A 22,039-nucleotide genomic window follows, 5' to 3' on the forward strand; every position below is an offset into this window, starting at 1 on the left:
AGGGAGCTGAAACTTCAGACCAGGGATGATTTGGTCATGAGGATCATTTTAACATAGAGACTGTCCACCCCAGATCCACTGAGGGGAGCATTATGGCAGAGTGTAGACTCTGGATTCATACAGATCTGAGCTTGATTCTGGGCTATGAGCCTCAGTCTTCTCATCTGTAAGATGGGACCACAATAGCATTTTTCCCCACAAATTTATTACACGATGATAAAACAATAGAATACTTGCAAAGTTCTTACCGGGGACGCGGCTTGCCAAATGGTAGCTGCTTTTACTTCTGTTGCTGCTATGTCAAAGACTAGATTTCACAGTGCTGTTTTCCTCGTGCAGGCACACCAAGGATGATCCCAAAGATAGAGGATTTGCCGGATCATATAGAAGTAAACAGCGGCAAATTCAACCCCATCTGCAAAGCGTCTGGCTGGCCACTACCTGCCAATGAAGAAATGACGCTCGTGAAGCCGGATGGGACAGTGCTCCACGTAGGAGTTCTTCTTCTTCTGGCTCCTGACAGCACTAGATGCTTTCGGTGTAGCAATCCCCTCGCTGCAGGCTGGGTTCCACCCTGGGCTTGCATCCTCCAAAGCCAGTGTGTTGTCACCTTGGACAGAATGCTGTGTCCCTGGGGAGGTAGAGCAGAGTCACCGCAGCCTGGCCAGTGCCACGGGGCAAGGTTGGAAAGAGACCACCACAGTGGAATTGAGGAAGCTGAGTGCCAACCACGCCACTCTTCCCGCAGAGTTTTCCCACTGTGTGTGCTGAGAGGAACATGTGAGGCTATGCAGGCTCTACTCCTCACAGTACATCCCCTCGGTCTAGCATCTATCGGGAAGAATGAGGGGGTCTTGTGGCCACCAAAGGGTGTGGCTAGGTGTGGCCACATGAATCAGCAGGAGATTTTTGTGTTACCTACCATGTGCTATCAGGAAATGGAAATTTGATGACTGATCTACTTCTATTGTGTTCTTTGGAGCAAAAATTAGCAGAGCACTAAAGAAGGCAGTTCAGTCTAATTTCGTTGATTCCAGATAGATCTGCTCTCACACTTCCCATTCAGAAACCATAAACCATGGAATCCCTTGGATCCGAATACTTTCCTTGGGCCTCTGACCTCTTCATTCTGCCCTTGTGGCAGGAGCTCAGCTCTGGTTAGGGGCGGTCAGAGCACTTCTTCTTTGCTGGAAAGGACTAAGCAACTTTTCCAAATGTTTCCCTTCTCTCTTCCAACAATCTCCAATGTGGCCCAGATAGGAGTTGCCCAAATTTCTCTGGGTCACCAGAGATCCTCAGAAAATTGATGTATTTTCTTGTCTAAACATTTTGAAATGGTTATCTTTTTGTTTTGTTTTGTTTTCCTCTCAAAGATAGCTGAAAATCAACCTGGCAAGAGGGCCAGGGAGGGCCAGTGTCCTCCCGGGTGCAGGATATGTGGAATGTACCATTCTTGGTTTCCACATGTCAGCTGTTCCTGACTCCCCTCAAACAATTCCTTAGGCAGTGAAGCCAGTTGACAGCTGCTTAAAATCTTGTTGGCCTTTTCCTGACTTAATGGAAGTAAGAGCTACCCTCTAGGGAGAGTCAGCCATACTGTATACGTGCTGCTTATTATTCCCTGTCCCCTCACTAGAGAAGTGGAAATGGGCTGGGTGACGTTGACTCAGGAATTGTCAAGAGCGGCAGAGTAGGGATGTGAGTTGATGTCCATGTGTCTTCAGGGCCCAGATTTTTCCCACAACACTGCACTCAATAGCCCCTCAGTTATTTGGGGGAGCCATTTTGTCCTCTCACCCAGTCATCTCTGTATTAAACTGGGAAGGAACAAATATTGCCAGAGCAGTTTAAAGGAATTGGGTTCTTAGTCTGTAAGTATTTACCCCACACTCCCAAACACACAAACACAACAGCAGGATCTGAGAGGGCGTCAATCCAATATAAACTTTCAGGGTTACTACAATAGCCTTGGAAATAAGCCAATGATTATACTAGCATTGCATTTGGCTTCTTAGTCTCTCCTAGAAAACTTCTTATCAAACAATGAGATGGGGTCAGTGTTATGGACCTTTCGTGTGTTTATGCCTCCCTAGAAGCTTTTATTTGTGTTTGACCCTTCCAGCCCAAAGACTTCAACCTTACGAGTCATCTGTCAGTGGCCACATTCACCATCCACCGGATCCTCCCCCCCGACTCAGGAGTCTGGGTCTGCAGTGTGAACACCGTGGCTGGGATGGTGGAAAAGCCTTTCAACATTTCTGTTAAAGGTAAGCTCCATTTTCTAGAGAAGAGCTGGCCTCCTCGGTGCAGTGTTTATGTATGTTTGGGTGCTGCTCCCAGATAGAAATGTTATCTGAACACGAAAATGCCTTTTTGGGTATTTTCTAGGTTTTAAAATTTTTTTCATAGGCAAGAAAATGGAAAGGAGGGATTAAGCAGATAACCTCATACAGCCCTGGCTTTGATTTTTGTCCCTAAGAGCAAGACAGCTTTTGTATAGCCCTGAGCAGATGAGTTTAACTTCTCTGAGCCTTTCTTCATTTGAAAATAAAGTTTAGTTCATCTACTACTCAGGGTGACTGTGAATATTTGTTAAATATGCAAAACACCTGGAACTGTGTCTGGCACAACATGTCTAGTCGTGTTTATAGTACATGAAAAGTTTGACTTCATCATTGTTGTGACTTCCTATTCATTATTGTACAGAATAATTTGGAAAATACTTTGAGAATTACTCACTTATTATGAAGCACAGGCTATGCTATATAATGAATAATAATTTTTTCACATATTCTGCATGGCGCATATTCTTCCTGCTATGAATTAGTTTTCCAAAATTTACATTGATCTAAGTAGATGGGTATACATTTGTGGCTTGAGGGGGAGAAGGAACAGGAAGGTACATCCAAATTATCTTGGCTGGTATACATAGATACCACAAGGAATTTTAAATTTGGAAGTTTCTTATGAACCCATTTAGACAGAAACAGCTAACAGCTCTTGGATGTATTTTGTAGAAAGTCACCGGGCTAAGTACTTCACACACTTCATCTTATTTAATTATTATAAGAACTGTATGCAGTAGACATTGTTATCACCACTTTACCAGTCAGAAAACAGGTGCAGAGGGTTTAGTTAACTTGTATAAAGTAGCACATTTGTTAAGGAATAAATCTTAGTTTTGAACCGGGGTCTCCTGACTCAGATGCTGCACAATCTTTTCTAGACCATTTCGTTTTCTCTGTCTCCTGTGTTAAAGTTTAGGAAGCAAGATAACCAATGATGACTTGTATTTTACCCATTTGATTGCTTGATTAGGAATCTTTGGGCTATCTGAGAAGTAATTTCCATAAATAAAATAAAAGTAAATGCCCAGAGCACAATAATCTTTTTAAAGAGACCAGTAACGACATTAGCCTAAATACAACCTTGTAGATTGGGATTCTCTATTCTGAGCATCCATATAAACTGTCACAGAATCTTCAATATTTTTTTTTTGGAATTACTGGAAAAAGCCCTGATCTGTTTTATTCAGTAGAACATTCACATGATCAAAATAATTTCTTGTATCTTGCATGTTCTTGAAAGGAAGGAAATGATATGCAGACAAGACAAATTACCTTATTTTTAAGCTTCTTGGAATGTTTGCTGCCCATGGAAAATAAAAGTCAAAAATAAAACATGTTGCTAAAAGTCCGTGGTTATAATTTTTATTTTTTAGTAGAAGACACAGCACATAAAATCAATGCATCAAAGCCTTTGTAGTACTAAGTTACTGATATCTCTTCATGTCATATATACTGATAGATATAAAATCAAAATAGCCATTTGGTAAATTAGTCAGTGTCTTTAATCACAGTAAAAAAAAAAAAAAAAGTTGCAAGGCTTTTACTACCAGAATATTAGTTGGTACAACCACTTTGGAAAACTGAAAATGTATGCTTAAGTTAGCCTACATATACCTAGGACCCGGCAGTTCTCCTAGGTATAGGCTCAAAAGAGTGTATATGTTCAAAAAGACATCTTCAATATTCAGAGCAGTTTTATTCACGATAGTCACAAACTGAAACTAACCCAATTATCGAACCACATGATAAAGGAGAAATAGATTGTATTAGATTCATACCTAATGGGTTGCTAGGGCTGTCATACAGAGTGTCACAGATGAGGAGGCTTAAACAGAAATCTGTTTTCTCACATTCTGGAGGCTAGGTAAGTGATTGAAGTGTCAGCAGAATTTATTTCTCCTGAGGCCTCACTCCTTGGCTCATAAATGGCTGTCTTTTCCCTGTATTTTCACATGGTCTTCTGTGTGTGAGTGTGTGTGTGTGTGTGTGTGTGTGTGTCCTAATTTAATCTTATAAAGACAACAGTTGTATTGGATTGGGACCCACCCTAATGACCTCATTTTGACTTCCTTACCTCTTTAAAGACCCTGTCTCTAAATAGAGTTTCCTTCTGAGGTACTGGGGATTAAGACTTCCACTTAAGAATTTTGGGGGAATGCAGTTCAGCTCATAACATCATACAATGGAATATAAAACAGCAACAAAAGAGAATTCCTGCAACAATATGGCTATCATAGACATAATAAAGAGCAAATGAAAATAGATGCTTTATGATTCCATTTATATATAGAACAGGCAAAGCTAACTGATAGTGACAAAAGCCAGGGTAATAGTTCCCTATTGAATAGTTCCCTGATCCTCACAAGAGTGCCTTCCTGGGGACTGGAAATATTCCTTGTCTCAGTCTGGGTAATAAGTACATGGGTATGTGCACAAGTAAAGTCCCTCGAACAAAATACACTTAAGAGTTTTGCACTTTATAATATGTATATCTCAATACAAATTACTAAAAGACAAAAAACTAAAATAATAAATTACTAAAAGGAAAGTTTTGGAGCAGTTTGTTTCATGTTAATATCATGCATATACTGCATATCTGTTTATTACTTTTGTAATATCTGAGGCTTTTTTAATCCCATAAGAACCAATTTTAACCTATATAGGGGTGTTATTTCACCCTATTGAGAATATATGGTCTTTGAAATGGGGAGATTATTCTAGATTATCTGGGTGGACCCACTCTAATCAGATGAGTCCTTAAAAGCAGTTATCATCAGATAGAGATATCACAATGGAAGAAGGGTTCAAGATACATGATGTTGTTGCCTTTGAAGATGGAGGAAGGGACCATAAGTGAAGGAATGTAGGTGGTTTCTAGAAGTTGGAAAGAACAAGAAAACAGTGTCTCCCTTTGAGCTCTGTACAGTCCTACTAACACCTTGATCTTAGCCCAGTGAGACCCCGGTCTGACTTCTGACCTCCAGAACTATAAGAATCAATTTGTGTTGCTTTAAAGAGAAAGACCATGCATAGTTGAGAGGAAGACCAATATCAAATGTTCACACAAGCTCTCTAAGAATAATAAATTCTGAAAATTGCAATGGAGGACAAGATTAAGTTCTTTGAAGCCTAACTGAGGTTCTAGTATAGCCCCTGTAAAGAAATCACATCAGAGCTGATTAATGAATGATCAGTTAAGAGGTAACAGAGAATGGTGAGAGGCCTGGGGTTTTGGTTTCAGGAAAACAACACTTAAAAAGAACAGAGAGATAGAAAGGAGCTTGTCACAGTTTTCCTTGGATGAATTGAAAGGTCAGTGGCTCGGTGATGGGCGTTAAGGAGGACATGTGATGGGATGAGCACTGGTGTTACACGCAACTGATAGATCATTGAACACTACCTCTGAAGGTGATAATGTACTGTATGTTGGCTAACTGAATTTAAATTAAAAAGTTTTTTAAAATTAAAAAAATGTCAGTGATACTGGAGGGTTTTGAGTGAGGGGAAGAGGAGGCAGGGGCTCAATGTGCAAGGCCTGATAGGTCATGGTATAAATTTTAGATTTTATTCTAAACATGATGGGAATCCATGGTAAGGTCTTGATTAGAGGAGTGATCATATTTTAAGAAGTACTTTGCGGATAGTGGGTGGGAGGGGAAAGAGCAAGCCAGGAGACCACAGCGCAGGCGACTGCATTGAATCTGAACAGAGAACTCTTAAGAGTGGTAGGGGAGACTGGGGGAGTTTTCAGGCCCTGAGACCTCAACCACCAGCCAGTGCCAGGTTCTTGACTCATGAGAAAGAATTCAAGGAATTCAGAGTATAGCAGAAGTTATAGTACAAAGCCAAAGTACACACAGATACAGGATCTGAGATGCCCTGGGTGGATGCTGAGTTCTGCTTTTTATAAGTAGTCACAATGGGCGGGTGATATATTCTTGAAAGCTGGGAATAGACGGGGTCTTCCAAAAGCTTTGTATATCATTATGCATGGTTTATGGCAGCTACTCTGCGCAGGCGCAGTCTAATTTTTCTCGTACAGATACTCCATAGTCAAAATGTGCGAGGAGTACTCTGGCGCCCCCAGTGGAGGAGTCATTCTGTCATTTGCAGGCTGACTGGGACTGTGTATGCGCGCCATGGGCTTGAGCCATAAGGGGATGCTTAGGGCCCTGAGAAACCACGGAGCTATCGCCGGGTTTACTCCGTTGTCACAAACAGTCTGTCGGGTGTCAGACTCCGTTCCCTGCCTTTTGTTCCTCCTGCAGTTACCCAGTGTTTCCCTATATACTGCCTCAAGGGGCTTTTGTTGGAAATGTAAGGTTACCTCTCCTCTGTCCTCATCAAAGTACAACCTCCAGAAACTAATCTGATTGCTGAAATTTTTGTTTAGTTCTTCCAGAGCCACTGAATGCCCCAAACGTGATTGACACTGGACATAATTTTGCTGTCATCAACATCAGCTCTGAGCCTTACTTTGGGGATGGACCAATCAAATCCAAGAAGCTTCTATACAAACCTGTTAATCATTATGAGGCTTGGCGGCATATTCAAGGTAAGGTTTGAACAGGAAAGACTCCAGCTAAAGATGGGGCACCAGGAGGGGAAAAAAAAAATTCCTCAAATAAAGAAATACAGAAATCCTCTCTTGCACTCTCATTGCTCTGCCCCAGGGTAGTGGCTGTAGCCAAGGATTCCATTTCAGAGTTAATTACCTACCAATCTTTTAGTCTCACTATGCCCGTGATTTCCTAAAAAGGGCCCCCTAGGCACTGCATGTAGGTAATTGAGGAAGTTACAAAAAGGAGAACAAAAGGAGTTTTGGGCTTCATATTAACCCAGCTGACCTGGATATGTGAAATTAAGTCATGGCACTGTTACCGAGCCGTTCACATTCTATTGTAGACTCAGCCAAAATTCAGAATCTAGTGACGTAAGGCTGATTTGCAAAGTAGCCGTTGACAATATCAATGGAGAGGTTTTATTAAAAAGCAGCTTTTTTTTTTCATATGATGCTAATAATTTGTCACTTTCCACAAACTGTTCTTTTAAGAACTTGTAAACCCAGCCCAATTTTTTTTTCTTACCAACTGGAAATTTATCGTATGGTAAGGCAGTACTTTTGCAACACCTGTGGAGAATAGAGTGTGGCTAAAGCAAATGGCTAAGGAGAAAAGATGCACATACTATTTCTTTATGAGATCTATTTTCAATGACTTCAGAGCCCTTCATTTGTAAATGGCATGATTATTACAAATCTGCTTTCTGGTCTTTGTAAGCAAATCCTCAAAGAATCTCTTCTCTTGATAGTCTGGTTGTGATCACTATGTATTTAAAAACAATGGCAATTAAATTATATTATTTTAATTGAGATCCCCCCACTAAGTCTAATTGCTATTCCATATAGTTGAAGATTTGTGTGGTTTTATCCTATAAGTGAAAAGACAAAATCCCTAGAGCAAAAGTGATTCAGTGGCTCAGAGAGACTTACATTAATGTATACATTGTAATCTGGAAACTTCCTTAAAAAAGCCTCATTTTCCTTATGTTAGGAATGGTGAGGCCCTAAAGGGGGGATTGGCTATTTCACTTAGAACATTGTATTTTTGAAAAACCAAACACTAGTTCACATCACAATAACAACATTCCACTTTAAACAATGTACAAGTATGCCAGCTTAAGTTTCCTGAACTTTCCCTCTTCTCAGTGACAAATGAGATTGTTACACTCAACTATTTGGAACCTCGCACAGAATACGAGCTCTGCGTGCAGCTGGTCCGGCGTGGAGAGGGCGGGGAAGGGCATCCGGGACCCGTGAGACGGTTCACAACTGCTTCTATCGGTCAGTGGAAGCAAACAGCATTTATTCCTGCACTGGGTGGGAGGGGGGAGGAAGGGGAAAGAGGAAGGAAGACCAGGAAGGGTGGTGGTGGGTGAGTGGGTGGGTGGAGATGTAGGGGGAAGGAGTTTGCTTTTGAATGGGTGGGAAAGTGACAGGAAGGTTGGCAGCTTGGAGCCAAAGAGCTCTTTTATTTGGGCTGCACTCCTGGTCTATGTCCCTGGGGGAGGGTGTCTGCAGCAGTATGGGGACAGAGGAGGAAGCAGATGAGCCTTCAGGAAGTCAGGGCCATCCCTTAGGACTTGGGATTTACTTAGCAGCAACTGCTTGGCTCCTGAGTTTTACCAACAGCTTCCTGTTTCCATCTTAAGGGCCTAAGTGAGACTCTTGCCACATACGTACTTCAGATATCCCAGTTTATTTATTTTTAAAACTAATTTCTAATTTTTCAAAGTAATTCATGCACAGAGTTAAAACATCAAATAGGATAAAAGGCTTTTATCTAAAGAACAGCAGACCCCTGTTCCACCTCCCAACCCTCCAGTGCTGCCTCCTACAGGCAGCCTGTTTTACCTCCTTAAGCTAATTTTTTTGGTTTCAAGATTATTTATTTGTCAGAGAGAGTGAGAGAGCACAAGCAGGGGGAACAGGGGAGCGGCAGGGAGAGGGAGGAGCAGTCCTCCCACTGAGCAAGGAGCCCCCGATGTGGGGCTCCATCCCAGGACTCTGGGATCATGACCTGAGCCAAAGGCAGATCCTTACTGGAATGAGCCACCCGGGCACCCCCCCTTAAGCTACTTCGTATTGTACATACGACTCCATGTGTCTAAATCACTGGTTCTCAAACATTAGTATCCTTAAGAATTACCTGGAGAGCTGGTTAAAACACATTTCTGGGCCCCACCCCCAGAGTTTCCAATTCAGTAGGTTTGGGGTAGGGGTCGGGCTTAAGACTTTGCAGCTCTAAGAAGTTGACAAGTGGTACTTGTTGTTGATCCTCGATCTGTACATGCTGAGTAATAGTGCTTGGAGAAGCAGTGTGCAAACAAGGGATGGTTTCCTGGAACTCACCAGGTAGCAAATACAAAAAATAGCGCTTCTGGTACTATATATATATACATATATATGTATATATATTTATATAAAAATTATATAAATAAATTTATATAAAATTATAAAATTTTATAAAATTTTTATAAAATTTATAAAAATTTTTATAAAAATATATAAATTTTATATAAAAATATATATTATATACTTTTATAAATTTATATAAAATATATATTTATGTTTATATATAAAATAAAAACTAAAATATATATAATATAAATTTATATATATATAAATATATATATATATATATATATATATAAAAGTTGGAAGATAAAGAGGCCTCTGCTCTGTGCTCAGGTTGCTGCTAAAAGGCAAAAGATAGTTAATTCTCTCTCTACCAGTGTTAATGAATCAAAGGGGAAGGTCATAATCTGACTCAGATGGAAAGTATTTATGAAACAGATCATAAAACACTTCACAGACCCACACAGTACTGTCTTCAGCATTCAGAGTATGTTCCAGCCAGGATGTCTTTAGAAGTCTCTTGGAATATTTCAAAGTAGTTCTCAGGGGTAGGTGGGGAGGGAATTCTTGAAGGTTCTTCTTTTCCCATCATTTGAATTTTGCTGATGTTTGTTTTTTAATTCATGGGGCAGTTGCACTATTTATAATATGTTGATTTAATGGTGAAAGCCAGGAGGCCCGGGTTGGGGGTGGGGAGGGGAGAGAACACACTCTGAACACAGTCAGCAAAAGGGCAGGTGGGGGGCGGGGGGTGAAGGGTAAGTTATGTTCCTGAAGGAAAGGAAAGGAAAAGGGAAATGACCATTTATCAAGAGACTCTTCTGCACCCAGCCTAGGCTTCGGAGGTTCACGTATATGCTCTCATTGTCAGAGCAGAACAGAACTTTCTGCTCTGCTTTGTCATTCTAAGTTCCTCCGGATCCTCAGGGCGGCTTCTTTTAGAACTTAAACTTCAGAGATAAGGAAAGGAGTTACCATCACCTCTTTCAACTTGTAAAGGATATAGAGAATAAGAGCTATTTAGAGTAATAAATGTATTAATATTAAATAGTTAAAATAATGATTATATTTGCAAAGGCTACAGGTGGTCGTCCTGATGTATGGAAACAGACCCTTTCTCTCACCTCCAACTGAAAATAGCAGTTTTTCAACCTTTTCTCCCTCTTCCTCTCTCTCCCCCTGCTCCTCCTCCTCCAACTACTGCCCCCTTTAGATATCTGTGTCCTTAGGACAAAATGCCTCTTTTGTCCTAATGCCTCCCCTGCCTTGAGTTTTAATACCATAGATATATTTGTATACTGTGGCCCTGCATAAGCCACTGTAATATCTAAAATATTCTCATAGCCCACAAACCAGTTTTTGCCCTCTTAGGAACAACAGTGTCCCCACTGAGAATGCAAGAGTTAAAGGATGCCTATTGCATGTTTTGAAAATACTTAATATCTAGAATTTAAAAATCAATTTACTGTTATTATAAACCGAGAATACAGCGTCCTGTGCCCACTGACACAGATAAGACAGGAAGGGGGGGGGGGAAGGAGGGAAAGTAGTTGATGTAAGAGTCCCTGACTTCTCGTAAGCATTCTCCCAATCCATTATCCCATGTGTTCCTCCTGAGTCCGAAAGATAACTAGTTCCATTTCGTGTTATGTGTGAACTTGGAGAGCTTAGGAATTTTCCCAAGGTTGCAAAACTAGGCGTGCTCCTCTCTCTTTCATTTCAAAACCCTTGTCGTTTGCGTTCAGGTACCTGTCTGGTAGCCCAGGTTCTCAGTCAGGGCAGCGTGTAGTCAGAGCCAGTCCCTTGCTGTGATCAGAGCAGGGTGAGGCCAGGCCCTGCCACCATAGCTGTTCCAATGTGTGAAATTCTTGCTCCAGGGAAGGAACCCTGAAATTGCGTTAAAATAGATTGCTCAAAATCGTAACTGAAACACTGAATAGTTACCCACCCATCCTATCCTTGGAACATCCACGGTTATAATTTATAACAGTTTCCTCTGTATCCAGTCCTGTATCCAGGACTTTTAGCAAACTGCAACTAGAGTTTTTTTCTCATGCATTATAGATATTTTTATTAGCCTCCCATGCTACTCCCAATGATCTATTTTAATTCATTGGATAGTTATATCATAATTTATTAAAGCATTTTCCTATTTTGAGCATTTAGGTTTCTTCTGATTGTTTGCTATTATTGAATAATGCCACAATGAATGTCTTCATGCACTTAGGTTTTTCTCTTCTTCTGGATTATTACTTCAGGATAAATCAGGATAAAATTATTTCTTCAGGATATAATCTATTGTCAGATTACAGGGCCAAAGCAGACAGTTACTTCTAGAACTCTTGAAAATACTCCCAAGTTGTTCTCTAAGGGGGTTCCTCTATTATAATTACTCAAACTACAAATTAAAACTGTTATAAAGGGGCACCTGGGTGGCTCAGTTGTTAAGCGTCTGCCTTTGGCTCAGATCATGATCCCCGGATCCTGGGATCCAGCCCCACATCAGGCTCCCTGTTCCAGGAGTGGGAAGCCTGCTTCTTCTCTCCCACTCCCCCTGCTTACGTTCCCTTCCTTTCTGTGTCTCTCCCTGTCAGATAAATAAATAAAATCTTTAAAAAATAGAATTGTTATAAATATTTGCTATTTTGACAAGAAAAAAAGTATGGCATGGCTGCTAGCTTGTGTTTCTTTGATGGTTTGTGAAGCTGTCTATTATTCTAGATGCCAAGGTTATTCTGTAAAGCTGCCCTTTGGGGCTGTTTGTGCTTCACCTGATACAAAAATCATGATCCAGGGGCACTTGTCTGGTACAACAGGTAGAGCATGTGACTCTTTACCTTGGGATTGTGAGTTCAAGCCCCATGGTGGGTGTAGTGTTTACTTAAAAACAAAGTCTTTAAAAAAAATCTTTTAAAAAAATGGTGATCTTTCTGATTTCTCCCAGGTCTCCCACCTCCAAGAGGTCTCATCCTCCTACCAAAAAGTCAGACCACTCTAAATTTGACCTGGCAACCAATATTTCCAATTTCAGAAGATGATTTTTATGTTGAAGTGGAGAGAAGGTCTGTGCAAATGAATAGTGACCAGCAGAATATCAAAGTTCCAGGCAACCTGACTTCAGTGCTCCTTAACAATTTACACCCCAGGGAGCAGTATATAGTCCGAGCCAGAGTCAACACCAAGGCCCAGGGGGAATGGAGTGAAGACCTCATCGCTTGGACCCTTAGCGACAGTAAGTAACTCACCTGGCACTGGCCTTGCCCGAATGACATTTGGGTGCTGCTGCTTGCACTTAGCTACCATCAAGTCAAGCCTGTTTGCTAGACATCATAAAACGCAGTTAAGTGTGCATGGAGGTTAACCAGTGTCCCCATCCCAACACACCAAATCATTTAAATAACCTGTAATATATAAGAAAGCCTCATGTATTTAGATTTGCAATAATTCAGGCAGGACTGTGCTAAAATTTACCTTTCCTTGGTATGCTATTATCTATTAAGTAAATTAATAGCATGAATAAGGTTTCTAGGGTATGTTTAATTTGTTGTAGGACAGGTTTCAGGATTGTCTTATTTCTTCAGACCCACAGATGCTGGTTAATTAGTTAGGTCTTTCCTAATCTTAAAAGTCGAAGAATTCTGCTTGAAAAATCTTCAGTAGTAGATAATTCTTAGGGTTAGAAAATACATTTGAGAGTAATAAAACCTCTTTTCTTTCAAAATATTCTGAAACTCAGGATTTCCTCTATTTCAGATTGGTCATTTAAAATTTATGGCTGGAACTTCTTGGGGTTCTTGGTAGTATTGAAAGTTTTTCATCATTAAGCAAGGAGTTCTGTTTTGCATCACTGCATTAGAACTGTGTCTGTGTATTTTGGAGTCATTGGAAAGATAAAATATGTCTTGGCCACACGGACTATCTTTAGGTTAGGATCATGGGGTCCCTTGCCAACACCCGATGTCTGAGGTTCCCCTCTGCAGCTGCCTATCTCCACTTGCTCAATACCAGGTGTAGAAATGGGCTCTGTGTTCCTCCAGCCACTCTCCTGTATCAGTGACATGTGGAAGTCTCACCTGTTATGGTGGCATTCAGGGATTCTTCATCACTTTTTAAAAATTCGTGAAATTTACAGAATACTCAAAGAGTAATTCAACAAACACCCACATTGCTACCACCCAGAATTAACAACTGTTACTATTTTGTCATGCTTGTTTTCAGCTCTTTTGTTGATTTGTGGAAGTAAAAGCACAATACAGATCACAGGGCCCTTGGCCTGTCCTCCCTACTCTCATTTGATGGCTGACTCCCCAGAGACAATCCAGTTATGAGTTGGCTGTGTATCTTTCCATTCAAGGTTGAATCAGCTTGATATGTTAGATTCATCCATAAGTGCACAGTGGCATACGTACTGTTCTTCATTTTGCTTTTTTGAATTAACACTATGATTTCTATCTTATCCATGCTCATTGTTTAGATCTGACATATACTTTTAAAATTTCTGCATAACATTCTATGTTCTGACTATATGGTCTTATTTATCCATTCTCTTTGAGGTGGACATTTAGGTTGTTTCCTTTGTGTACCATGTTCTCCCCCTTTTTTTTAAACTATCCCAAACAAAAGTGCAATGACCATCCTTATACTTGTCTCCAGGTGCTTAGATGTGAGAGCTGTCCTAGAGAATATGTCCAGAAGTAAAACTGATGGGCAGTGTTTCTCATTCAATGTGTACAATGTCCAGGAGTCTATGAGAGTATCATTTTCCCTACATCCATCTCTGTTCATATATCTTTTCCCTATATCTCTATTACTTGATGGTGGAGAACTTTTTATTTTTCATAATCTCAAAGGTTAAAAATGGTACCCCACTGTTAAATTCAATTTTCATTTTCTTGATAATTAGCAACGTGGAGTATCTTTTCTTTGGCATATGGATTTCTGCTTTTTGATGAATTTGTTCATACACTTTGCCCAATTTCTACTAGTTGTAACAGAATTTGATATCTTAATTTAATGCAAGGATGAGAAAACATATGATGAAATATGTGTTGCCATTTTTCTGTCTTGTGCCATTTTGTCAAGTCTTCATGGAGTCCACTTCCAGTTGATTGGAATTACTACCCAAGAAAACACCTATTTGCCCTTCTTGGTTTATGTGCTGACAGTAAGTATCCATTAAAAGCATAGTAATCTAAGAGATGGTAGCGTAACTTAAGTGAATTTTTTTTTTTTAAATTTCCAGTTCTCCCTCCTCAACCAGAAAATATCAGAATTTCTAACATCACAGACTCCACAGCCATGATCTCTTGGACAATCTTGGATGGCTATTCTATTTCTTCTATTATCATCCGTTACAAGGTTCAGGGCAAGAATGAAGACCAGCACATTGATGTGAAGATCAAGAATGCCACCATTACCCAGTATCAGCTCAAGGGCCTAGAGCCTGAAACAGCTTACCAGGTGGACATTTTTGCAGAGAACAACATAGGGTCCAGCAACCCAACCTTTTCTCATGAACTGATGACCCTTCCTAAATCTCAAGGTTGGTAGAGTGGACAGGTATTTACCTAGGATTGTTTCTAGAGAGTATCAGAAAAGCCCCATTATCTTAATTAAGATATTGACCTCATATGTATGTGATGTGACATAATTCATTTGTCCAAATAGGCTTCACCATCTCTAGATAGGTTCTTTTTTTAATTATTATTTTTATTTTTTTATTTTTAAAGATTTTTAAAAATTTATTAGAGAGAGAGAGATCACAAGTAGGCAGAGAGGCAGGCAGAGGAGGAGGAAGAAGCAGGCTCCCCGCTGAGCAGAGAGCCCGATGTGAGGCTCAATCCCAGGACCCTGAGATCATGACCTGAGCCAAAGGCAGAGGCTTTAATCCACTGAGCCAGCCAGGCACCCCTCTAGATAGGTTCTTAAAATGAAAATGCCCCTGGGAGGGATACCCTGTTGATCCATTTTCTTTTGTTAAGCCTAAATCAGCCCATCAACACTCCCCATCCAGGAATGGAGGCTCTGAGGAATATGAATTTCATTCCACGGAAAAAGAACATAGAACCTGCTTAGTGAAGGCAGGCCTGTGCGGGTGTTTCAGTGGGAGGTACCAGGAACCAACTCCATTCTTTCTCAAATGAACTCTTCTTTTAGCTTTGAGGACACTATGCTCTTCCAAGTTGGGATTTTTTGTTGGTTGGTTGGTTGGTTGATTTTGTTTTGTTTTGTTTTTACTTTTTGGATCCAAATTATGATGTCTCCATGTCCACCACTAACCCCCATTCCAGTGAGAGTAAGCTTTTTGAGATAGCTGGAGGTCTTTCAGAGTGCCAGGCACACGATGCTCTGTGTTTATGGCTGATAGTGCCAGTTGAATGTAGTTAAGTGGATAAGGGACCAGGGTTGGGGGGGTGGGCTGTAGCTCCCAGAGCACCTTCCCTTTGAATTCTGTCTGTAGTGGCGCCTGCCAGCCCTCGGCAACGTGTGCAGGGGAACACAGAGTGAAGTTAGATGGAGAGTTTTGCAGATTTATAATCTGGGCTAGAGTTTATTTTTACAGAAAATCTTCTGGTTTTCGAAGGTTACTTAAGAAATAAAAGGAACCATGCCATATTTTCAGGACTGATTCTTTGGAATATTTTTGAAATGTCCAAGGAATGAGGAGTCTGCCAGTTATAGAGAGTTGCAGTTTTCAGGTGACACCCTTAATTAATGCCTATTTTTTACAATTATTTGTGCTTTGGTACAATGTATACAGGCCCTAAATCCAAGCTATACATAAAATACAAACAGAAAAATTAAAAACAAGGCATAACAAAGCAACAGAATCCTCACCATTCTGTTCCCGATGTGTCTTTATGTACCCATGCTTAGAGAGAGAAGGAAGGAAAGAGGTAATCACAAGAGTACTTGTAAGAACATAGGGTCTTGCTCTACATACTGTTTTTCAGAAAATGTATTGCATTTAATTTTTTTGTTTAAATAAAGGGAAAAATGGGTTAGAGCAGAATCTTTAACAGTTGATTTTTACTTAAGCCCTAATTTAATGAGTTTTCTTTTCTGTCTTTCCCTCCTTCCCCTCCTCTTTTCCTTCATTCTCCCAATGTCATTCTTGGGTTTTCTCTATCAGATTTAAATAAGAAAAAAAACAAAAGGCAAGATAACTTACAGATTTAAATTCAGCAACTTAAGACTTGAGAGCTTTTCTAGTTAGGGAAGTTGTGTAGGGACGTTTAGCCACCTTCCCAAAGTTTTATATCTAGTTAGTCTTTCTTGCTGCTACTTGATTATGCGCTACTGCTTGGGCCTTTACTTGGAAGTAAAAGTGGGACAAATGGTAATAACTAATGCTTAGCACTTTTCCCTTTCTTTTTTTAGGTCTTATAACAGTCCTGTGAGTCAGACTCCTCTCCATTGAGTTTCAGAACATATAAATGAGTAGCTGAACGTCTCATAACAATTAGTTGGCAGAGCCAGGGCTGCCATTACATATCCATTGTACCATGGTGTTGCCCAAGGATGGTCTTGGCTTCTCTCTCCTAAACTAAACCTGCTGCTTCTCCTGTGTTCTGTGCAGCACCAGCAGACCTTGGAGGTGGGAAGATGCTGCTTATAGCCATCCTTGGTTCGGCGGGAATGACTTGCCTGACGGTGCTGTTGGCCTTCCTGATCATGTTGCAATTGAAGAGGGCAAATGTCCAAAGGAGAATGGCCCAAGCTTTCCAAAACGTGGTAGTGCCTCATCTTCCTACTAGCTAATAAGTACAAGTCTGCATGTATTCAGAATCCTCATTTAAAGATGTGGACCAGGAGGAGTGCCTGGGTGGCTCACTTGGTTTAACAATTGACTCTTGATTTCAGCTCAGGTCCTGATCTCAATGTTGTGAGTTCAAGCCTCATGGTGGGCTCCACGTTAGGTGTGGGGCCCACTTTAAAAAAAAAAAAAAAAAAAGATGTGGACCATGAAATTTACTTGTAAAGCAAATATTTCCCTTAGGCAGGTCTCATCTTCTCTTTGACTTCCATTATGAAATGGGAGATAAACAACATGACCATGTAATTTGTTGTCCAAACTGGAATGAATTTGAGAGTGGAAAGTTTGCTCTTAACAATTATTTAGGAAACCAGGGTTAAAACAGAACTATTGCCCTGCCGAAATGAGATGTATTATCATCATAGTGATGAGTCACCAGGAGGACCAGTCTTGCAATATGAAGAATGGAATGCTGTTAATAAGGAAGGACATGAACATAACCAGACCTCAGTGTGATGGGTAACGATGTATTGTGCTAGACAAATTTTCCCCACATTTCCTATTTCCAGTTCATATTTAATTCTTCTAATATCTCCCAACCTTATTATTGCTCACATATATGTGTAATATATGTAAATTTTTATGTTCACATGTGTCTCTCCATTCTTGTGTACCCATCAGTCTGCAGCCATAGTTTATAATACCTGGCACAGCCCCATTCTTTCATCTAGAAATTTTGACCAGTAACCAAGGCTTACAAAATCATTCCTGACCAGTATACACCCAGTTTGATTCCTTTGGTATGCTATAGCCTGAATGTTTTTCTAAAACTAGAACATTTTTCTAAAACTAGAACGTTTTTCTAAAACTAGAACGTTTTTCTAGTTTGTAGTTTCAAACTAGAAACTCGTTTGAGGTTTCAAATTCTATAAAATGAATTTGTACCTGACTTTATTAAATTCCATGTTTGAAACATTGGCTACAATTACACATTCCAGATGAGGTGCAGCTTCCTGTCCACAAATCCCTGAGAGTCCCCTCCTTGGAGGATAAGGGGAGCTTTGTTTTCTGACTCCATGCCAGAAGTGACTCAACTCAGGCTATCTCTGGAGAAGAAAAACTAGCAAGGGGGCTGGGAATGCTGGAGCTGCTCATGGTCCCACTGCTTTGTTCTGATATGTCAACAGTCTATCAAACTCAGGAGAAAAGGGTTTATGCTATGTTGGGCTTTACTATATGCCTCTGTCATCCTGGAGCCAGAGTCTGCTCCAGAGTGGGCTTGAGATGTTCAAAGGTTTAGGATAAGTCAGAGAAAGTAAGAGTCAATAATGGACCAAGATAATGCAAGGAAAGCTCTTAGCAATACATGGCCTGTTACTGCCCTAGACAGGATCTCTGAGTTCTTTTCCAAACCAGAACCGAACACCTGTTCGTTTCCCAGCTCAGCAGAAACTCAAGTGTGACTAACTCAGGGATGCGCCATCCTGTGGCATACTTGCTGTTATTCCCCTCTGCCTTGTGCTCTGCAGACATTGTTAATCGATTGCAGCATGCCTTCCACCTGAGTCCTGGAATTACCTCATGCAGCCCTTTAGACAGCCTGTTAGATGAAACCTATTTCCATCTGCATTTTAGAATTAGACAGTTTCTTGTATGGATACAAACCAGGAATATTTAAGTACATTAGAATTATGAAAAATCCTGACACTAAACCATGAAAAAATTATTTCTCCAGAGGGAAGAACCAGCTGTGCAGTTCAACTCAGGAACTCTGGCCCTGAACAGGAAGGCCAAAAACAACCCGGATCCTACAATTTATCCAGTGCTTGACTGGAATGACATCAAATTTCAAGATGTGATCGGGGAGGGTAATTTTGGCCAGGTTCTTAAGGCGCGCATCAAGAAGGATGGGTTACGGATGGATGCTGCCATCAAGAGGATGAAAGGTCAGTGCTTGACCAGATCAAGTCAGCATTTCACTAGGGTGGGGAGAAAACTTCACTTCCTGTCAAATCTTTCCGCTATGGTCTTAAATTATTTAAACAGAAAATTGGCATGATGTCAAATATAGCTGTTCTGAACAATGGCAGGTGGTAGTTCCTTTGAGGTCAGCGGGTGATAGGGCCAGGCCATAAACATGAAGGCATGAGCTGTTTACATGCCACTGTCTCGAATCATTGGAATGTGACAATATAGATAGTTCTCTGTCACACATGGCTAACTTCAGGGGAACGCTGTTGTTTCTCTTGATGCAGTGGCTCTCAGAGTGGAGTGAGTATCTGAATCACCTGGAAGGCTTGTTAAAAACAAACTGTTGGGGTCCATCCTGGTTTCTGATTCAGCAAGTCTGGGGCAGAGCCAGAGGATTTGCATTTCTAATTAGCTCACAGGTGATGTTGATGCCAGGGTTTGGAGATCACACTTTGCAAACTACTGTCTTCGTGGATGATCTGCAACAGAGCTCCTGGAGACATTGTTAGAAATTCATCTTCTTGGCCTCTCTGTTGGGTCTAGTGTAGGTGAATTTCTTGGGGGGGGGGGCACATGAGAATCTGTGTTCTTAACATGTGTGCTCTGTGATCCTTCTGTATGCTCAAGTTTGAAAGCTACCAAACTAAGGTCAGAAGAACTACATCTTTTCCAGTTGTGTTCATCTCAGGACTGCTTGGTGCTTACCCACTTACCAAGATGGCTAATATACGTCCTGTGAGAAAGCAGACTGACCAGCTCACTGGCGGTCCTGGCTGTGTTCTCTTGTTGTGAGGAGTTTACGCATGGCTTGACTAGGAAGCCGCGGTGTTGTTTGTATAGCATCCGGCCTTGGAAAGCCATGAATTAGAGGAGGGAATGTCATGAACTCTTGTTCGTCACCTTCACAAAGTGGGCTCTCTAAGGCTGCTGCTAGGTTTTCCTTTTTGACAATATGGAACCTAAAGTTGGAATTAACCCTAAATCTCATTATGTCATTGCTACTTTTTGCAGTGTTGACAGAAAATAAATAAAATAGTGTCTGTGCTTAGGGATAGTAGTATGTTTCAAACACACACACACACACACATGCACACACACACACACGCACAATCTTGCTTAGCATCCATAAATCTCTTTTCCATTTTGCTACATTAGTCATGGGGAGTTTGGGCGTACAGTAAGGACAGAATGAGGGAACAGGGTATAGAATCTTGTAAAAGCCAGGCTTTTAAAATCTGAACTGAGCCTGATTGTCTCATGCCCGAGTGAAATAGCTTAAATGGGGCATCAAGGCAGAAATTATCTATAGGAAGAGTGATGCATTCAGAGGACAATGACCAAAGTAGAGAGACAACTTGCTTATAAAGAACTTCATTTTAAAAATGCTCCCAAGGCATTGACCCTCGGGCTACTTGTGGTAAGAACGGTGTATCTGGCCTGGGATTGCCTACTAGCTAGTTTTATGGGTACCCTTAGCCCCTGTGAAACATTCCAGTAATTTCCAAGCACATTCAGGCCAGCACAGGGCCACCAGCACCCAACAGTCCCCCTTTTCCCACCTTTCCTATGCAATGCTATTTTTCAAAAAGCAGCACGAGTGCTTTGTCACTGACCAAGGCTGATCGGTTTGTGCAGCAACCAGAGAGCACCTTCCCTTCAGCCTGGTTGGTCCTGGAGATCCTTCTGACCAAATGCTAAGGGAAAGACAGGACGAAAAGACTAGTTTCCTGACCACTAAGCACTTCCATAAAAATACTGTGGGATTTGAGTTTCTATTTTAGCAGGACTGCTTTGTGGAAAAGCAAGTTAAAATGATGGTAATAAAGCAAGGTGTCTGCATTCCTTGTGTTGTTGCTCTGAAACTGGTTCTCCTGCTCAGCATATTTATTGCTGGACAGCGGCTTCAGCTAGAACAGGTAGAGTCTAAAGTGGAGGCCACTCCGTTGCTACCAAGTCATTTCATGGGGTCTTTGAGAGTCGAAACGAGGAAAAGTGTAAAACAGTGGTTCTCAAGCAGGGGTGGTTTTGCCTTTGGGGGGAACATTCATCAGTACCTGGATACATTTTTGGCTGGGTTGCTGGTATCTAGTGGGAGAAGCCAGACGTGCTGCCAAACGTCCTATTGTGCACAGGACAGCTCCCAACAACAAAGAACTGTCAGCCCAAGGTGTCAGCAGTTCCAAGTACTCTTCCTAGAGTAATCTCTGGTTTCTGTACAGTTTTCTAGAGCTGATGGTGACTCTGAAGGTCCTCTGAGGGGAGCAGGACAGGACAGCTGTTTCCAAAGAGGTCTAACAGAGAGGGAATCACAACTCTTGACTTTTTTCCCAGAATATGCCTCCAAAGATGACCACAGGGACTTTGCTGGGGAACTGGAGGTTCTCTGTAAACTTGGCCACCACCCAAACATCATCAATCTCTTGGGAGCGTGTGAACATCGTGGTAAGATGCGCTTTTCCTATCTTTCCTGACAGAATTTTTTCTTTTGAAACAGGCACAGTCCATATTAAAATCAGTAAAGATAATAATCTTAAGAATGTTACCTTTTAAAAAAAAAGTTGCAGTTTCCATCAGAATGTCCAGTCCCATTTATAAACTGTGCTGAGGTTTGACACCTTTCTGGAGGTAGGTCTCAAGGTTGGATCTTTTGCCCTCCGATGTGGTTCATCATTACTGCCCAGACGTTCCCATGGTTGCTGCCAACTCCCGTCTTTGCTGACCCAGAGGTTTCCTCGGCTGCTGTTGCTTAGGTAGATTGGGGAAGCCTTCAGCATCAGGAAGAGAGAAGTGCTTTGGCTCTTCTTAACTGCTTACCTTTTTCCCTCCAAACCCAAGACACTGATATTCTGATTGTGAAATCCATGAATGCCAATAATCAACTGTAATATGAAAGCATTGGTGATGATTAGGATGAAATAAGAACAATAATCTTATATCTGATTGAGCTTTATTTTTTTCCAAAACCATTACTTGTACAATTATGGTGGAGCTTTACAACTACCCTATGTAACACTCTTAAAGTTAACTTATATTATTGTTTTTTTTTAG

The 22,039-nt window shown here is 41.0% G+C and overlaps 1 protein-coding gene across 2 annotated transcripts in view; it reads left to right on the top strand.

Annotated features, from left to right (window-relative positions):
• The window catches only part of TEK (TEK receptor tyrosine kinase), a 96,051-nt gene that overhangs the window by 61,399 nt on the left and 12,613 nt on the right, over positions 1-22,039 (top strand). The window contains exons 8-16 of one of the 2 annotated variants that reach the window (XM_004761779.3): positions 340-491; positions 2,123-2,267; positions 6,742-6,903; positions 8,056-8,190; positions 12,209-12,496; positions 14,507-14,806; positions 16,844-16,998; positions 18,756-18,966; positions 21,323-21,433. In XM_004761779.3, coding sequence (XP_004761836.1) covers positions 340-491; positions 2,123-2,267; positions 6,742-6,903; positions 8,056-8,190; positions 12,209-12,496; positions 14,507-14,806; positions 16,844-16,998; positions 18,756-18,966; positions 21,323-21,433 — 1,659 coding nt within the window. The remainder of the gene's footprint in view (positions 1-339; positions 492-2,122; positions 2,268-6,741; positions 6,904-8,055; positions 8,191-12,208; positions 12,497-14,506; positions 14,807-16,843; positions 16,999-18,755; positions 18,967-21,322; positions 21,434-22,039) is intronic. The other variant, XM_004761780.3, reaches the window with a different exon arrangement.

The sequence above is a fragment of the Mustela putorius genome, unplaced genomic scaffold (genome assembly GCF_011764305.1).
Source record: "Mustela putorius furo isolate JIRA1106 unplaced genomic scaffold, ASM1176430v1.1 tig00000421_pilon_pilon_pilon, whole genome shotgun sequence".
Taxonomy (NCBI): Eukaryota; Metazoa; Chordata; class Mammalia; order Carnivora; family Mustelidae; genus Mustela; species Mustela putorius.